The sequence below is a fragment of the Mustela nivalis genome (assembly GCF_964662115.1).
Source record: "Mustela nivalis genome assembly, chromosome: 3".
NCBI lineage: Eukaryota > Metazoa > Chordata > Mammalia > Carnivora > Mustelidae > Mustela > Mustela nivalis.
This window is the reverse complement of record NC_139022.1, coordinates 150,012,588-150,032,616: the sequence shown is the minus strand read 5'-3', so window position 1 is coordinate 150,032,616 and position 20,029 is coordinate 150,012,588. Positions and strand designations below refer to the sequence as shown.

General features: G+C 35.7%; 1 protein-coding gene across 6 annotated transcripts in view; it reads right to left on the bottom strand.

The window, feature by feature from the left end:
• RICTOR (RPTOR independent companion of MTOR complex 2) overlaps positions 1–20,029 on the bottom strand; it is a 136,012-nt gene that overhangs the window by 22,625 nt on the left and 93,358 nt on the right. For all 6 annotated transcript variants that reach the window (XM_082723410.1, XM_082723412.1, XM_082723411.1 and 3 more), the window contains 11 exons: positions 18,491–18,626; positions 17,898–18,097; positions 17,548–17,674; positions 16,775–16,939; positions 16,504–16,580; positions 15,935–16,013; positions 3,643–3,752; positions 3,108–3,195; positions 1,888–1,980; positions 1,449–1,555; positions 532–761 (listed from right to left, as the gene is read on the bottom strand). In XM_082723410.1, the coding sequence (XP_082579536.1) occupies positions 532–761; positions 1,449–1,555; positions 1,888–1,980; positions 3,108–3,195; positions 3,643–3,752; positions 15,935–16,013; positions 16,504–16,580; positions 16,775–16,939; positions 17,548–17,674; positions 17,898–18,097; positions 18,491–18,626 (1,412 nt within the window). The remainder of the gene's footprint in view (positions 1–531; positions 762–1,448; positions 1,556–1,887; positions 1,981–3,107; positions 3,196–3,642; positions 3,753–15,934; positions 16,014–16,503; positions 16,581–16,774; positions 16,940–17,547; positions 17,675–17,897; positions 18,098–18,490; positions 18,627–20,029) is intronic.

Sequence of the window (20,029 nt, the reverse complement as noted above, 5' to 3'; positions counted from 1 at the left end):
TGTACAACTAACAATATTTAGCACAAAGCTTAAAACCACAAACTTTTTTATTTAGTTGATTTTTTGATACTCTTTTAAGAGTTTCAATATTTAGTTTTAAAAATTTAGCTCTTCTCTCAAAAATGAATATGTAAATTTAGTATCTTAACAAATACATTCTGGTTCAACAATCTCTATCTGAAAAATGAGTGAAAAAGTTATGTAAATGAAAAAGGTAAGCAAATAAACATTCACTTTTTAGATTTTATGATAAGCAAAAATGGGAATGGTTCTTTTGGCACATGGCTTATTTTTTAACTCTGTCAGTAAGCTTTTCCAAAGGCTATTTAGAAAAGTAAGGAGAGAACAATGTAGTCTGTTGGCTATCACTCTCTGTTGTGAAAAGATAACATATTTTCCAAGACCCCATGACTGCCAAAGTATCTTAGAAAAAAGTACATTAGGAATGTAACAAATACATTTACATTGTGATATTATAAACACAAATGTTAACTACAGCTAACTGTACATGACCTTGTCAAGAATACTCACTTGATGGTGCAGATTCACTTTCACTATTATGTCTAGAGCTGGTTGACTCGGAGTTCAAACTCAGGGTGCTTGGGATAGATGAAAGTTCATTACAGAGTTGTTCTACATCATCTGGAACCACTGGCCACAGATGTTTGCGACTGTGCCTTACAGAATCCCAGTTGTGGCATTTCAAAATATCACAGCCCTGTTTGGTTTTGGCTATGAGCCCAAGCACATATACACAGGTCCTATATGTAAAAGATGTAATAATGACAGTTTATAATTCCAAACTGAGATTTCTTAAAGCAACCAAAATATTAGTTTGCTATATGTACATTTGAATTTTTTTTAAAGTCATTAAAAATTACTTAGCTTATAGAAAAATGTATTAAAATGAGTTAGGAGTAACTTAGAAGCCGTAAGTAACATGAACACCTTCTTACCATACACAGTAATTACAAAGAAGTAATTTAAAAGAACATAATGAAATCTTAGAGGAAAATGGCATACACAAACTTTTCTGGGATAAATGTGAAATATAAGGGCTACTGGAATACTGCATATCCACTAGACTTTCACTGTTTGCCACTTACTAAACTTCAAAATTATAATGATAAAAATGCAATGGTAACATTAAACAAGGAGCTCCTTAAGATGTTAAACAGTGCATTTAAAAATCTTTTTTTTTTTTTTTAAAGTAAACTCTATTCCCAAAGTGGGGCTCAAACTCATGACCCCAAAATCAAGAGTAGCATGCTCTACTGACTAAGCCAGCCAGGTGCACAACCCACCCCCAACCTTTTCTTTTTAAATCTTGCGTCATTAGGATTTTCAGTGAATTTAGTACTAATGGACTACATAGAATACTCTTCCCTCACAGCTACTTGTGAACAAAAATATATACACTAGAAAGATTTATGAGTGAAGTAACATACCCTCTGATTGAAAGAACCTCACATTGCTTTGCAAGTTTTAGTATATCAGGAATCACATTTTCCTCCTGTAGTAAATTGAGACCCCAATTTGATGAGCCAATATTTCCCTGAAAGAAAAGAAATCACTTATATCCAATATATTTATAAGAGTAACTCTTTCAAGAAATTTGGAGAGCTAAGAAGAAATTTAACACCATCTATGAGAGAGAAAAAAAAATGTTAAAAGAAACCTTAAATACGGAACTTGAAAAATTAATGCTTCATTTGTCTTAGCAAGAAAACTAATAGCTTAAAAATGTTTAAAATGGGCAGAAACAATTTTGGTCCTAGAATATTAATCTGAGAATAAGTTCTAAATAAAATGATTTTTATTTATTATTAATGGGAAAATTTTAAAAATCTAAAAATGATGAAGATCTTATAGAAGTTTATTACAAACCAAGGCCCAAAGAGATGCTTTCAGTTTTTTAATTTCTTCCCATTTATCCAAATCTGGACTACGAACATTGTGACAGAGTTCAGTAATGATATTCTGGAGAAAGAAAAAAAAAACATGAGTAACAATATGTTTTCAAAGCATCTTAAAATCAAATTATTAAGGTTTGCATTTAGTAACTTTTACATATTTAAAATAATTTTATGTAAACTTTATGTAAACTTTTTAAAGCAGCATTAATGAGGAGGTTCTAAATTCATATTCTACAGTGAGCATTTACGAGCTATGTGGTTTTGAGCAAGTGAGTTAATCCCCCATGCCTTGATTTCCAATCTCTAAAAGAGAGATCTGTTTCATATGGTATAATGACGTAAGCATTACATAGGAAGTCCTTAACAAAGCACTTGGTACCTTGTATTATAAAAATATTAGTCATAATTATCAGATTTTTTAAATAGAACCTAATACTAATGAATAAAAAAAATACTGTAAAGATATGTGCTCCAAAAGTCTTCATAGACTTAATATAAAAATAGTACACTATAAAGTACATTTATGTAAAACATTTTTTCCTGGGATGAACACTGATACAAAAATGAACTAAACTGCCAGATTACTATTGTTCAAAAGACACACATGCAAATACTTCTGTATCTATTTCTAAAGTAAGAAAAAAGTTGCATTTATTGAAAACACTTAAGAGCCAAGACATATTCACAGCCATAAATTTGGTGTGCATATAATCAAAGAATAACTGCTTGACACAAAGCCTGTTATATTCCATAAAACATATGAGAATAGGGAGGTACAAACAAACAGCAATTAGTATTTCCAGTTTGTTGTTCACCAAAAATTCAGGTTCAGTTTAAATTCCCCAAAAGAACAATGAAGAAATTCAGTTTTTCAGTATGTTTCTACAAAAGAGATGAACTTTCCAACAAACTACAAAGGACAGAACTCAGACTTTAAGTGGCTCACTTACTCTACATAACGTATTAGCTATGCAAAAGGTGACAGGTAAGTCAGGGAAAGGCATGCACACCAGTGCTACATCTAAGGATTACAAACACAGCCTAAGTCAGTTATAAGATAGAAGGCTTTAAAAGCATTATTAATGCTGCTAACTTTAAGGCTTTTGAGAAGTTTTTGCAAAGGTACTTTAGCAATATTAAGATTTTTTTCTATGATTGTAGCTATTTAAAACAAATAAATTGTGTTTTTACCTGTACTTCCAACAAATGACAGCCTGTTTTGTGGTGTACCAGTTGTCCATACAGGTGTACAGGCAGGTAGACATGAGGACGCTGTAATCTAGCATAAATAAAGATGATTGATATCCTACTTCCTCATTTACAATATACTAATTAAAACAAGGACTACTAATAAAGTAGTAGATAAAGTAGTAGTAGTTGGCATACATAAAAATATGTAAGTGGAAAAGCATGAGGAGCTCCAGAAAAGTAACAGGTTAGCTGGCCTCAAAGTAATGAGTAAATTGTGAGAGCTGAGACCAGAAAAACAGACTAGGGTAAGAGCATGGAAGATACATAATTATATGAGTAAGGGTATTCAGCATGCTATGAGTGCCACTGGAATTCTTGAACAGTCAATGCTATGCTTTAAGATTTTTTTATGTCAGTGAAGGAAATAAAATTTCCAAATACTTCAAAAATTTTTAAAAATAAAGAATATTATGAACTGGGTTTGAATTTTATATTAGAGAACCAGTAATAAATTATTCCATTAACTAGACTGTACCTTTGGTTACTCCGACGAACATAGTTATCACCATCAATTGGCTTACGATAAGTAGTAAGTGCTTCATTAAGTTGTTCCTCAATCAAGTCAACGTATTTTGAATTATATTCCTGGAAGATAATATTGCTTTAGTTATACAGAGTATCATATTATTCACTAAATTTATAACATGTTAGGTACATGCCAAATCTTAAAAGCATAAAGATGAGAAAACTGAACACCTGCACAGGAAATTTAAGACATTTTTAAAATGGTAGAACACGGTATTATGATTGCAAATGTTCTATCATATCTAAAAGCTTTCTGCTTATACTCTTATTCCCATTTTCAATTAGTATTTTAGAGTCCACATAACTAAGTTACTAGTTTTGTTTTTTATCTTATTTAAATCCCTTCCCCATTAAATACAAACAAAAACTGGCCTCATATTATTAAACCGTAAGCATATTCACTAGAAATCTTAAAAAGAAAATTAAATGAATTGTATCATTTTAGCATCTTTTGGCAAAAACTAGTATCGCTTTCCCTACTGATTTAAATCAAGTCAAATGTAAAAAATGTTGCCAACTGAAACTTGAAAAACTTTTAAATTCTTTAAATTGAAAATCAGTCATACTTCCATCTTTATTGCAAAAGATCTCTACTTTATTTTTTCCTTTTTTAAACTGTTTTTTAATTTAAATTCAATTAGTTAACTTATAACATATTATTGGTTTCAGAGGTACAGGCCTGTGATTCATCAGTCTTATATAACACCCAGGGCTCATTACATGCCCCTCTTAATGTCTATCACCCAGTTACCCCATCCCACCCCTCCACCAACCCTCAGTTTAGTTCCAATAATTAAGAGTCTCTTGAGGAACCTGCGTGGCTCAGTTATTAAGCATCTGCTTTCAGCTCATGTCATGATCCCAGAGTTCTGGGATTGAGTCCTACATCAGGATCCCTGCTCAGAAGGAAGACTGATTCTCCCTCTCCCATTCCCCCTACTTGTGTTCCCTTTCTTGCTCTCTCTCTCTCTCTCCAAAAAAAAAAAAAAAAAAAAAAAGTCTCTTATGGTTTGTCTCCCTCTCTGTTTTCATCTTGTTTTATTTTTTTCCTCTCTTCCCCTATGATCCTGTTTTATTCCTTAATATGAGATCATATAATACGCTGTAATTCCATGCACATCATTGCAAATGGTAAGATTTCGGTTTTTTGATGGCTGTGTAGTATTCCTGTGTGCGCACATATACCACATCTTCTTTATCCCAGCTGTCAATGGGACATCTGGGGTTATTCCATAGTTCGGCTATTGTGGACATTGCTGTTATAAACACTGGGGTATGGGTGTCCCTTCAAATCACTACATTTATATCTTTAGGGTAAATGTTAAAAGATCACTACTTTAAACTGCTCAGAAGGAATTGGTAGAATTCTCTGGAAAGCAATTTGGCAGTATGTATCAAAAATGTTACTTCACATAGTTTTTGACTCAACTACACTTTTAGAAATTTATCCTACAGAAATACACGTACAAGCATGCAAAGGCATACAGAAGAATATACAGCAGACATGGTTTACAAAACAAAAAAAGTTGAAAACAATGTCAATTCAGGAGTGGTATAAAACCTAAGGTACATTCATACAATGGATGGCGCAGCCATTAAAAAGAACAAGCTAGATTTAAATGTACAGCCCTGAAAAGATCCCTCAATTATACTGCTAAATGAAAAACTTATTATTTACTCTTGAAAACAGAACACATTCGTATTTTTAAATAAAGAGTATATACTTATAGAGGTATAGAACATCTCTGAGTGCACACAAAAGAGACTATTACAGAATAAGCACACAGGGAAACAGTTTTCATTCGAAACCATTTCAGACAACTTGAATTTGGTGAGTTACCTTAATTCCCTTCTTAAAGCCTTTAAAAACGTACTTTTCCTATTTTTCCTTTAGGTTCCATATTTACTTTGTAATAGTAATATGAGGTTTTAATACTATGAGCATACCATAATTATTACTACTGCTACTATTACCACTACACTACTTCCAAACTTTCCTCTACATATGAAAATCTTAGGAGCACCTGGGTGGCTCAGTGGGTTAAGCCTCTGCCTTTGGCTCAGGTCATGATCTCAGGGTACTGGGATTGAGTCTGCATAGGGCTCTCTGCGCAGCAGGGAACCTGCTCTCCCCACCCCCCGCCTGCTGCTCTGCCTACTTGTGATCTCTTGCTATCAAATGAATAAATAAAAAAATCTTTAAAAAAAATTTTTTAATGAAAATCTTATGGCAAAAAAGGCAGATATTCTGAGCTTTGCACAGGAGTAGTTACATTCCTGTGGTTAAATCTTTTCACCAAAGGTATTCATTTGGAAAACACTAGCCAAAGGTCAGGGGTATGGTTTATAGCTGTGAAATATACTGAGTTTCTTATGCAGGTCATCCTGAGAATTCTGCTCAAAAGGAGCAATCTGGAGTGGCAAGAAAATCCCAACTGAGGGGTGGACCTCCACCTACCAGGAGGCAATGTAAGTGTGTAGGCAGAGGAGCCCTTGACTGCCGTAGTCAAGGGAACTGAAAATGAGAGATGCACAGTGGTGAGATCTTAAAAGTAATGCTCATGTAGAAGAATTAACACCTGAAATCTGCCAAACTCAAAGCTAAACAGCCCAGATAAAAATTGCACCAAATAAGTCAGTCTGCTCTTAGCCCCATGCCTCTTCTTACTCCTCCTGCTCTCAAGCTGAAGAGGCCCTAAACTGGCAGACAGCTAGTAAATGGAGAGGAGAAGGAACACAAAGAGTGATGAGATAAACTGAATCATCCCTGCACTGCAGTGTTTCTAAGTCTATGTCTGGATGCTAGGGTGAAGTTTTAAATTGAATGAGTGAGTTTTTAATACTATACTGGCCTGGAGGTTTTATTACCTTGAAACAGAGATAGTCTCAGTCCATGTTGGCATGCCATAAGCTATTGGGAGGAAATCAAATACAGTGAACATGGGCTTTGGAATCAAAAAGCATCCCTGTTCTGCTATTTTTTAAGTTCTGTGACCTAGGATAAATTACTCATCTAGGATAAAGTTTACTCTTTTTTTTTTTAATGTTTTAATTTTTTATTTTTTGTAACATATATTTTTATCCCCAGGGGTACAGGTCTGTGAATCACCAGGTTTACACACTTCACAGCACTCACCAAAGCACATACCCTCCCCAATGTCCATAATCCCACCCCCTTCTCCAAAATCCCCTCCCCCCAGAAACCCTCACTTTGTTTTGTGAGATTAAGAGTCACTTATGGTTTGTCTCCCTCCTAATCCCATCTTGTTTCATTGATTCTTCTCCTACCCACTTAAGCCCCCATGTTGCATCACCACTTCCTCATATCAGAGAGATCATATGATAGTTGTCTTTCTCTGCTTGACTTCTTTCGCTAAGCATGATACGCTCTAGTTCCATCCATGTTGTCGCAAATAGCAAGATTTCATTTCTTTTGATGGCTGCATAGTATTCCATTGTGTATATATACCACCTCTTCTTTATCCATTCATCTGTTGATGGACATCTAGGTTCTTCCCATAGTTTGGCTATTGTGGACATTGCTGCTATAAAAATTCGGGTGCACGTGCCCCTTTGGATCACTACGTTTGTATCTTTAGGGTAAATACCCAATAGTGCAATTGCTGGGTCATAGGGCAGTTCTATTTTCAACATTTTGAGGAACCTCCATGCTGTTTTCCAGAGTGGCTGCACCAGCTTGCATTCCCACCAACAGTGTAGGAGGGTTCCCCTTTCTCCGCATCCTCCCCAGCATCTGTCATTTCCTGACTTGTTGATTTTAGCCATTCTGACTGGTGTGAGGTGATATCTCATTGTGGTTTTGATTTGTATTTCCCTGATGCCGAGTGATATGGAACACTTTTTCATGTGTCTGTTGGCCATCTGGATGTCTTCTTTGCAGAAATGTCTGTTCATGTCCTCTGCCCATTTCTTCATTGGATTATTTGTTCTTTGGATGTTGAGTTTGCTAAGTTCTTTATAGATCCTGGACACAAGTGCTTTATCTGATATGTCGTTTGCAAATATCTTCTCCCATTCTGTCAGTTGTCTTTTGATTTTGTTAACTGTTGCCTTTGCTGTGCAAAAGTTTTGATCTTGATGTAATCCCAATAGTTCATTTTTGCCCTTGCTTCCCTTGCCTTTGGCGTTGTTCCTAGGAAGATGTTGCTGCGGCTGAGGTCAAAGAGGTTGCTGCCTATGTTCTCCTCAAGGATTTTTATGGATTCCTTTCGCACATTGAGGTCCTTCATCCATTTTGAGTCTATTTTTGTGTGTGGTGTAAGGAAATGGTCCAATTTCATTTTTCTGCATGTGGCTGTCCAATTTTCCCAGCACCATTTATTGAAGAGGCTTTTTTCCATTGAACATTCTTTCCTGCTTTGTCGAAGATTGGTTGACCATAGAGTTGAGGGTCTATTTCTGGGCTCTCTATTCTGTTCCATTGATCTATGTGTGTTTTTGTGCCAGTACCATGCTGTCTTGATGATGACAGCTTTGTAATAGAGCTTGAAGTCCGGAATTGTGATGCCACCAACGTTGGCTTTCTTTTTCAATATCCCTTTGGCTATTCGAGGTCTTTTCTGGTTCCATATAAATTTTAGAATTATTTGTTCCATTTCTTTGAAAAAGATGGATGGTACTTTGATAGGAATTGCATTAAATGTGTAGATTGCTTTAGGTAGCATAGACATTTTCACAATATTTATACTTCCAATCCAGGAGCATGGAACATTTTTCCATTTCTTTGTGTCTTCCTCAATTTCTTTCATGAGTACTTTATAGTTTTCTGAGTATAGATTCTGTGCCTCTTTGGTTAGGTTTATTCCTAGGTATCTTATGGTTTTGGGTGCCATTGTAAATGGGATTGACTCCTTAATTTCTCTTTCTTCTCTCTTGCTGTTGGTGTAGAGAAATGCAACTAATTTCTGTGCATTGATTTTATATCCTGACATTTTACTGAATTCCTGTATAAGTTCTAGCAGTTTTGGAGGGGAGTCTTTTGGGTTTTCCATATATAGTATCATATCATCTGCGAAGAGTGATAATTTGACTTCTTCTTTGCCAATTTCGATGCCTTGAATTTCCTTTTGTTGTCTGATTGCTGAGGCTAGGACCTCTAGTACTATGTTGAATAGCAGTAGTGATAACGGACATCCCTGCCATGTTCCTGACCTTAGTGGAAAAGCTTTCAGTTTTTCTCCATTGAGAATGATATTTGCGGTGGGTTTTTCATAGATGGCTTTGATGATATTGAGGTATGTGCCCTCTATCCCTACACTTTGAAGAGTTTTGATCAGGAAGGGATGCTGTACTTTGTCAAATGCTTTTTCAGCATCTATTGAGAGTATCATATGGTTCTTGTTCTTTCTTTTATTGATGTGTTGTATCACATTGACAGATTTGCGGATGTTGAACCAACCTTGCAGCCCTGGAATAAATCCCACTTGGTCGGGGTGAATAATCCTTTTAATGTACTGTTGAATCCTATTGGCTAGTATTTTGTTGAGTATTTTCGCATCTGTGTTCATCAAGGATATTGGTCTATAGCTCTCTTTTTTGATGGGATCCTTGTCTGGTTTTGGGATCAAGGTGATGCTGGCCTCATAAAATGAGTTTGGAAGTTTTCCTTCCATTTCTATTTTTTGGAACAGTTTTAGGAGAATAGGAATTAGTTCTTCTTTAAATGTTTGGTAGAATTCCCCCGGGAAGCCGTCTGGCCCTGGGCTTTTGTTTGTTTGGAGATTTTTAATGACTGTTTCAATCTCCTTACTGGTTATGGGTCTGTTCAGGCTTTCTACTTCTTCCTGGTTCAGTTGTGGTAGTTTATATGTTTCTGGGAATGCATCCATTTCTTCAGATTGTCAAATTTGTTGGCGTAGAGTTGCTCATAGTATGTTCTTATAATAGTTTGTATTTCTTTGGTGTTAGTTGTGATCTCTCCTCTTTCATTCATGATTTTATTTATTTGGGTCCTTTCTCTTTTCTTTTTGATAAGTCTAGCCAGGGGTTTATCAATTTTATTAATTCTTTCAAAGAACCAGCTCCTAGTTTCGTTGATTTGCTCTATTGTCTTTTTGGTTTCTATTTCATTGATTTCTGCTCTGATCTTTATGATTTCTCTTCTCCTGCTGGGCTTAGGGTTTCTTTCTTGTTCTTTCTCCAGCTCCTTTAGGTGTAGGGTTAGGTTGTGTACCTGAGACCTTTCTTGTTTCTTGAGAAAGGCTTGTACCGCTATGTATTTTCCTCTCAGGACTGCCTTTGTTGTCTCCCACAGATTTTGAACTGTTGTATTTTCATTATCATTTGTTTCCATGATTTTTTTCAATTCTTCTTTAATTTTCGAGTTGACCCATTCATTCTTTAGAAGGATGCTGCGAGGTCTCCATGTATTTGGGTTCTTTCCAAACTTCCTTTTGTGGTTGAGGTCTAGCTTTAGAGCATTGTGGTCTGAAAATATGCAGGGAATGATCCCAATCTTTGGATACCGGTTGAGTCCTGATTTAGGACCGAGGATGTGATCTATTCTGGAGAATGTCCCATGTGCACTAGAGAAGAATGTGTATTCTGTTGCTTTGGGATGAAATGTTCTGAATATATCTGTGATGTCCATCTGGTCCAGTGTGTCGTTTAAGGCCTTTATTTCCTTGCTGATCTTTTGCTTGGATGATCTGTCCATTTCAGTGAGGGGAGTGTTAAAGTCCCCTACTATTAAAGTATTATTGTTGATGTGTTTCTTTGATTTTGTTATTAATTGGTTTATATAGTTGGCTGCTCCCACGTTGGGGGCATAGATATTTTAAATTGTTAGATCTTCTTGTTGGACAGACCCTTTGCGTATGATATAGTGTCCTTCCTCATCTCTTATTATAGTCTTTGGCTTAAAATCTAATTGATCTGATATAAGGATTGCCACTCCTGCTTTCTTCTGATGTCCATTAGCATGGTAAATTCTTTTCCACCCCCTCACTTTAAATCTGGAGGTGTCTTCGGGCTTAAAATGAGTTTCTTGGAGGCAACATATAGATGGGTTTTGTTTTTTTATCCATTCTGATAGCCTGTGTCTTTTGACAGGGGCATTTAGCCCATTAACATTCAGGGTAACTATTGAGAGATATGAATTTAGTGCCATTGTATTGCCTGTAAGGTGACTGTTACTGTATATGGTCTCTGTTCCTTTCTCATCTACCACTTGTAGGCTCTCTCTTTGTTTAGAGGACCCCTTTCAAGATTTCCTGTAGAGCTGGTTTGGTGTTTGTAAATTCTTTCAGTTTTTGTTTGTCCTGGAAGCTTTTAATCTCTCCTTCTATTTTCAATGATAGCCTAGCTGGATATAGTATTCTTGGCTGCATGTTTTTCTCGTTTAGTGCTCTGAAAATATCATGCCAGCTCTTTCTGGCCTGCCAGGTCTCTGTGGATAAGTCAGCTGCCAATCTAATATGTTTACCATTGTATGTTACAGACTTCTTTACCCGGGCTGCTTTCAGGATTTTCTCTTTGTCACTGAGACTTGTAAATTTTACTATTAGGTGACTGGGTGTGGGCCTATTCTTATTGATTTTGAGGGGCGTTCTCTGAACCTCCTGAATTTTGATGCTCGTTCCCTTTGCCATATTGGGGAAATTCTCCCCAATAATTCTCTCCAGTATACCTTCTGCTCCCCTCTCTCTTTCTTCTTCTGGAATACCAATTATTCTAATGTTGTTTCGTCTTATGGTGTCACTTATCTCTCGAATTCTCCCCTCGTGGTCCAGTAGCTGTTTGTCCCTCTTTTGCTCAGCTTCTTTATTCTCTGTCATTTGGTCTTCTATATCACTAATTCTTTCTTCTGCCTTATTTATCCTAGCAGTGAGAGCCTCCATTTTTGATTGCTCCTCATTAATAGCTTTTTTGATTTCAACTTGGTTAGATTTTAGTTCTTTTATTTCTCCAGAAAGGGCTTTTATATCTCTCGAGAGGGTTTCTCTAATATCTTCCATGCCTTTTTTGAGCCCGGCTAGAACTTTGAGAATTGTCATTCTGAACTCTAGATCTGACATATTACCAATGTCTGTATTGATTAGGTCCCTAGCCTTCGGTACTGCCTCTTGTTCTTTTTTTTGTGTTGAATTTTTCCGTCTTGTCATTTTGTCCAGATAAGAGTATATGAAGGAGCAAGTAAAATACTAAAAGGGTGGCAACAACCCCAGGAAAATATGCTTTAACCAAATTAGAAGAGATCCCAAATCGTGAGGGTGGAGAAAGGGGATAAAAAGAGGTTCAAAAAGGAAGAAAGAAAAAAAAAAGAAAAAAGAAAAAAAAAGAATTAAAAAAAAAAGAAAACAAATAAGAAAATTATAAAAAAGAAAAAATATATATATTAGATAAACTGGTTAAAAAATGTTAAAAAAGAAAAAGGTAAAAGTTAAAAAAAAATTTTTACCAGAAGGCGAGAAAAAAAACAAAAAATGAAAAAGAAAAAAATTAAATTAACTGCAAGACTAAAAAAAATCACAGGGAAAAAGCCATGAGTTCCGTGCTTTGCTTTCTCCTCCTCTGGAATTCTGCTGCTCTCCTTGGTATTGAAACCGCACTCCTTGGTAGGTGAACTTGGTCTTGGCTGGATTTCTTGTTGATCTTCTGGGGGAGGGGCCTGGTGTAGTGATTCTCAAGTTTCTTTGCCCCAGGCGGAATTGCACTGCCCTTAGCAGGGGCCGGGGTGAGTAATCCGCGCGGGTTTGCTTTCAGGAGCTTTTGTTCCCTGAGCGCTTTCCGTAGAGTTCCGGAGGACGGGATTACAAATGGCGGCCTCCTAGTCTCCGGCCAGAGGAGCCGAGAGCCCAGGGCCCCACTCCTCAGTGCGCCCTCAGAAAACAGCGCCCAGTTACTCCCGTCTGCCTTACCTCCGGCCGTGCTCCGAGCTCACCGAGCCTGCGACCGGTTCAAGGTAACACCAAGCTGCGAGCTTACTGTCGGCTCTGTCTCTGTAGCCGGCTTTCCCATTCCAATACCCGCAAGCTCTGCGACACTCAGACACCCCCGATCCTTCTGTGACCCTGTGGGACCTGAGGTCACGCTGACCCCGCATGGGCTTCGCTCCGGTTTAGCTTCTGGAGCGATGTCCCTCAGCGGAATAGACTTTTAAAAGTCCTGATTTTGCGCGCCGTTGCTCCGCCGCTTGCCGGGAGCCGGCCCCTCCCCCCGGGGTCTATCTTCCCGTAGCTTTGGATTCACTTCTCCGCCAGTCCTACCTCCAGAAAGTGGTTGTTTTTCTGTTTCCAGAATTGCTGTTCTTCTTCTCTTCGATCTGCCGATGGATTTTCAGATGTTTGCAATCTTTAGATAAGCTATCTAGCTGATCTCCGGCTAGCTGAAGTAGTCTCAGCCTGCTACTTTTCCGCCATCTTGACTCCTCCCCACCTAAAGTTTACTCTTTTTAGCCTCCAAATTTTCATTCACAAAATAAAAATAACAGAATGTATTTCACAGGACTGCCCTGAAGATTAAATGAAGACTTGAAATAGTATGCAATCAGTAAGTTCTTTCCCTTTCTCCTTTTCTCTAATTTGAGAGAGAAGATTATGTTGTCTTTATTTTTACACCTTCCATTTACTGCTTAACTAACTGTAACTGCGATTCAGCATGTTTGTAACTTTCTACTGAAAATGCTGTAGCAAAATTCACCAATGACCAAACTGTCAAATTCAACAGCTATTTTCTATTGTTCATCTTATTTGACCTCTTTATCAAATATCTATCACTGCCCTCTCCTTCCTGAAGCATCCTTTAGTGACACCATTCTCTTTGGCAATTTTCTCAGTGTCTTTGTCCTTCTATTCCGCTCATTAAACCAGAATTTTCTTTAGGGAGCAATTTCCAATCTTTTTCCCTCCTTCCTTCCTTCCTTTCTTTTTTTTTGTTCTTTATATCTTCCCTGATGATCTCACTCATTTCAGGTTTCAACTACTACTATATACTGAAGACTCCCAAATTGTGATCTTCCAGCACATACCTGAGCTCTAGATCCACAATTCCAAATATTTTCTGGATACCATCTTTGGTCATCCCAAAGCAATACAATTTAACATACTCAATTCGACATACTCAACATACTCAAAATTCATTATCCTCAACCTGCATACCATTTTTTGTGATCACAATCTCTTTTTTGAGGATTTTTAAAAATTTATTTATTTGAAATAGAACATGAGTGAACACCAAGTGGGGGGGGGGGCAAAAGGAAAGGGAGAAGCAGACTCCCCACTGAGCAGGAAGTGTGACCTGGGGCTCCATCCTAGGATGCTGGGATCATGACCTGAACCAAAGGCAGATCCTTTACCGACTGAGCCACCCAGGCACCCCTGTAATCGCAATCTCTTCGTGGTGGTTCACTGCATGCTCAGTCATGCAGATTAGAAAGCTGAACAGTCAAGATGGACTCTTCATTCATTATATCCAATCTGTCCACACATCCTGTTCATCTTAGTTCAAAGATGTCCAGAAAATGTATCCCTGCCTATTCCATGTCAGCACCACTGAAGTTCACATTCTTATCAAATCTTTCTTCTTAACTGGTCTCAATATTCCTAGGCTTTACCTTTGATAATCAAATATCCACTCCTACACTGCGACCTGTCATGTTTCTAAAGCACAGCTCTGATTACGACTACTCTTTAAACACCTATAATTCCCCCACTTCCAATTAAATGGGAATACATTAATGACATAATGTGGTTTATAAGACCTTCTATAATCTAGTTCTAACTCACCATTCTAGCCTTATCTTGCCACTCCTCACTTAGCCTCACCGCAACTACAGTGGAATATAGCATTCTCCACAAGTCTGAAGTTCCAATAATCTATTCAGATTTATTATTCTGCACCTTCGGCCTTGAATACCCTTCATCCAACTTATTTGCCTACTCCTCAAGACCATTTCAAATATCATATCCTTTCTTCAGCCCACCCAACATTTATTTTGCTAATTCTAATCCCTAGGCAGAATCATTAACCCTTCCTTTGTGTTTCCTTATATGCACAGGCCTTTGTTACAAGTTATATTTTGTACCTACTATTTGAAAGTACTATACTAGATATGCTAAGCAATTTTCTAATACTATAAATTGTATAATAAGGTGACCAATTTTACTATGGTAATTTGTTTAAATAACTTCTATTTATGAAATAAAACTATCACATCTTATTTCAATTCTCCAATTCATTAATTATTGAAAGACTTAATCCCTAAATCACGTTTTTGTTTTTAAAGATTTTACTTATTTATTCAGAGAGAGAGAGAGAGAGAGAGAGAGAAAGCACAAGCAGGGGAGAGGCAGAGGGAAAAGCAGGCTCCCCACTGAGCAGGGAACTGGACATGGGGCTCGATCACTGGGATAACGACCTGAGCCGAAGGCAGACGCTTAACCAAGTGAGCCACCCAGACACTGTGCCTAGTTTTATAGTTACAATATCTTTTTAAAAATGAGAATTTCTTGTGAAATATGGTTCAATATAGACAATGATTGAAATTATGAAAAACCTAAAAATTATTTACATTAGCATTGCTTATCCATGGGTTTCTAAGATGTTTGACAATTAAGAATGCTTCAAACAAAATAAAATCACGATGATGACCAACTAAAGAAAAGCTAGGAAGTTAACTAATAACTTCTCAGTTATTCTGAAGTACATTCTCAGATTTATGTCAAGTAGCATCTTAAAGTAAAGTTTAATTAGATTATTAGATCTGCTTGGTAGAATCATTTTATAATCTTCCTTTATTTAGGAAAATTGTTTTAGTTATAGCTTAAAAGGGCTATCAAAAAGGACTCAAGAATAAAAGAAATGATAGTAAATAGGGTTAAAAAATTAAACCAGTAGATTATAGCAATTAAACTGAAAGAAAAATCACAACAGAATGGACACAAAATCAGTAGGTTTGCTATAAAACAAGGTGGTTTAGAAAATGGAAAAATAAACACAAATAATTACATAGAATTTAAAATGACTTCATATGAATGTTTAAATTTTGTTGTTGTTGTTTTATTTCTTTTCAGCGTAACAGAATTTATTGTTTATGCACCACACCCAGTGCTCCATGTCATACGTGCCCTCCATAATACCCACCACCTGGCTCCCCAACCTCCCATATGAATGTTTAAATATTTGACCTCTTAAGCTTCAAAACACTGATATAAAAAAAATCCTCTAAATTCATAGATCTATTTCCTAAGATATAAACTGAAGCTTACTCAACAGAAAATTACCTTGTGCCACTTTTCCAATTGTTTTGCTACATAACCTCTTTCATTCAGATAGGAAAATCCTTTTGGGATGGAAAGAAATCTGTAAATTAAAACAATTTAGCTTAACACAGAGCCTGACCACAAGTGTTTAAGGAGCAAAAATATCTTAAGCAATACCATGTTTAAAGAGCTAAAAGACTTTAGGAATAGTTTCATCCTGACAGTAAAAGGTCAACTATTATTTACTATAATTTCAAATATAAATAAATTTTCATAATCTTGCAAAACACATGAATTCAACCACAGTAAAGAAAATGTCATGAAAATTATGAGGAGATATAGAAATGTAAAATAAACATTAGGGAAAACAATGAAAAGACAGAGTTTCAGTATTAAAGGATATATAAGATTCTAAAATAGGCCCCTTTCAGAAGTTAACACTAAACTCTTTAAAGTGTTTCCTGTTTGGATTGAATCCAGCTTTAAAATACACTGCTAAAGAGAACACAACAAAAAACATAACTACAAGAAAAATTTACTTAACATTTACTTAAAATTTACTGAACATTTTAAATTTACTTAACATTTACCTCAGGAGAAGAAGCAAACCCTTGTCTCCAAGGTGGGATAATGCTGGCTTCATCTGAATAAGAGCATGAAGATTGGCCTAAAGAAAGTAATTATCAGGCAAATTAACAATTGCAAAATGATAGTAAGTTGTTTCCAAAACACCTATATTAAGTACATTATAATTTCACATAATTTTCTATTAAAATTCAGTACTTTAATAAAGTTTAATAATTAAAATGACTGAATAAAAATCATGTCCAAGTATTTTATTATAAAGTAATAAACCTTCACCTTGTCTTCACATGCTTCATCAAGAATATCAAGAGCTTCAGAAGAAATCGTTTTGTTTTTATCATGTAGCTGGGTAACTAGTAATTCAATGCCCCAATTATTGAAGAATTCAACATTAGCTCTCAATAATACTCTTAAATGTTTTGTTGCATACAGCCTGCAGGCCTACAAAGATAAATGAAAATATAAAAACAAACAAATAAAACCCAAACTTCATGGATAGTCTATTTGGACACTGTTTTGGGACAGTTTTGCTATTTGAAAAGAATAGAAGAAATGGAATTGAGGGTCTAGGCCCTGATATATTTTCTTAGTACTAGGTAAATAAAATATTTGCTTTAATCTAGCTGCTTCTTCCCCTTTATAGAAAAAAATGAGTACTGTATATGGTTCCTTGGAGGAACTACTGTTTTATTTTTATTATTATTTTTAAAGGTTTTATTTACTTATTTGACAGAGAGAGAGAGCAGGAGAGCACAGGCAGAAGGAAGTGGCAGAGGGAAAGGGATAAGCAGGTTCCTCCTCACTGAGCAGGGAACTTGATATGGGGCTTGATCCCAGAACCCTGGGATCCTGATCTGAGCCAAAGGCAGTCGATTAACTGACTGAACCACCCAGGAAGGCGCCCCATGGAGGAACTACTATTTTAAAGTAAACTCAAACCCCATACCCTATTCTTAGAATTAGTAATTAATTTTGCTTGGCTAAATTTTATAAAGTAAAATAAAAAAATACAGCTATAAAAAATACAGTTCTGTTAATGTTATACTCACATCGGTGGCTGCAGTAAGGATTTTGGAAAGGATAACTCTTGCCAAGCCATCTCTGCTGTAGTCCAAGCTAGAAACGGTCAGTTTCAGTAAGTGATCTTGGTTTTTCAAGGAACAGAGATTAAGGAGACTTTAAAAAAAAAAGGGGAGGGGGGAATGAAAATATAAACAAGCATTTCTAGAAAAAAGCATTTAATGATAAATATCACATAAAAAAGAGTAACAAAGCATAAGATAACTCTAATTTTGGGGGCGTTTTAACAGAATTTACCAAATTTATGTACATGGAATAAGAAGCATGCTACTTCTGACTACATTAAAGATTAAGTTCAGGAATATACTGAAACAACTACCATTGAAATACGCTGCATTTTTCCAGCATTTTGACTCCATGAGGGTGGCAAGAAAGTGTTCCAATAAATAAAAAGTAGTGTTGACTAAGGGTAGTCAATAAACCATTATTTTGAAGACTTCTTTCAGGTTTCATTCCAGATGAAGCATTGAGCCACTGAACAATATCTTTTACCAGATCTTCTAAGTATCCTTGCCCATCCTAAAAGCAAATACATTTTGATATTACTGGAAAAGCACTTAGTGACTATAATTAGAAAATTAATTTTACTCAAATCCAAGAAATATAATGATAATGATAAAGTTACTAATAATGGATATCAACCACCAAGTATGTTCTTTTAAATTTCATTCAACACTATCCTGCAGGAAGATGGTATTATCTCCCATTTTACAAAGAGAAAACCAGGTCTTCTATAAGACACATAAGCTGTCTAAAGTCACATAACTAGCTAGTGACAAAGTCAGGATTCAAATCTAGGTCTGAGCTCATTCCTTATGTTTCTAAATACAACTTATATACTCAGAAATAAAAGGAAGAGGGAAAATTTAGTGAAAAACATTTGCTCTGAAAAATACTCAAAATGCTTATTACCTCTTCGGACTCAAGAAGAAATTCTGTAAACTGGCAACCCACAACTGTGAGCTGCTTGGACTTGGCAAAATCCAGATCCAGGTTGGCATATAATTTACTGCTGGGCTTATAAAAGTAAAGTAGTCTTCGTACAAACCTAAGAGCAAAATAAAATTAGCAAAAAGAAACCAAAATTACTTTAAAATCTTAACTAAAGCTTAAGATAATAATAAAGTCTTGAATGTGTCTTGGGTTTAAAAAAAATGGCAAGGAATAAAAACATTTGGTACATTACACCCACATGCACACTATGCAAAAACAACAAAATACAAAAAAAAAAAAAAAAAAAAAAAACCACCTTAATTGTGAAGAATAGTTTGTAAAATAAGAATTTTATGGTGAGATGCCTCAAAGAAATATCAGAGAACAAAGACACTAGCTGGCTAAATGCAGATGTAACATAGCTAGAAGATAGGCTTGGATAATACGAAGAAGAACCCTGAATAAAAATTTTCTTCTACTGTATTTTGTGACAATCTTTGTCCCATGACTCTATAAAATAATCCTACACTGGATAATTGTAAGCAAAATAAATCATACTACAATTCTGTCTGTTTTTCACCATTAGGCAAAAACAAAAAGCACAAGCTGCAGGTAAAATTTAAGAAACTGAATTTATGAAGCAATGAACATAATTTATATTTCTTTTTTTTAACATAATTTATATTTCAATGTTATAACTTTCAACATTACGGGCTTAGCTTCTATTTAACTCAGTTCAATTTAATTTCATGCATTACAATCCAATCCAATAATGGTGCCAATTCCAGAATGTGGAGAAACAAAGCTGAAAGAGACTTCATCCCTGTTTTCAACCAATATGGAAAGCTGAGGCTAAGCTTCTTTATTCCAAGTTTACATATGGTTTGTATAAACTGAATACAGATATTAAGTTAAATATCATGAGTAGATGAATACAACCAAATAATAAAGTTAAGGACATAAATTTTTCAGAAACATGAAGTAAAGGCTCTCTTATCAAATGAGATCAGTAATGGTAGTGGATTAGTCTAAACTCAGAATGAGTAAAAAATGCATGGGGTTACTAGGGAATAGCACAGTAGCTTGAAGTACTGTGTATGCCATGAACATTAGTATGTTTTATGAAAGGTGTGGAGAACACCTTAACTTGGTTAAGGGGAATGAATGTAAAGAGGAAGACAAATGGCTAACCCTCCAAAGTCAGATGCAAATGCAAGTAGAAGCAGAATAGTAAAAATGGCCATCATTTTAGGAGGGTAACACTATGTCCTCATTATGTCATCCTCATGCATTAGGGCTAAGATTACACATGGTTGAAATTAACCCCATTTGAGAAACTTTCTTCTGAAGTACTTCATATGTTCCAAAAGTAAAACCAGAATATAAATACTAGAAAAAGAATTAGCTGATGCTTTTGGGTTGTTAGAATATACACAAAAATGTATACATGTTCCTACTAAATACCAACTATTAAAATGTATGTGTGTGTCTTTTTTTTTTAAGATTTTTAAAATTTAT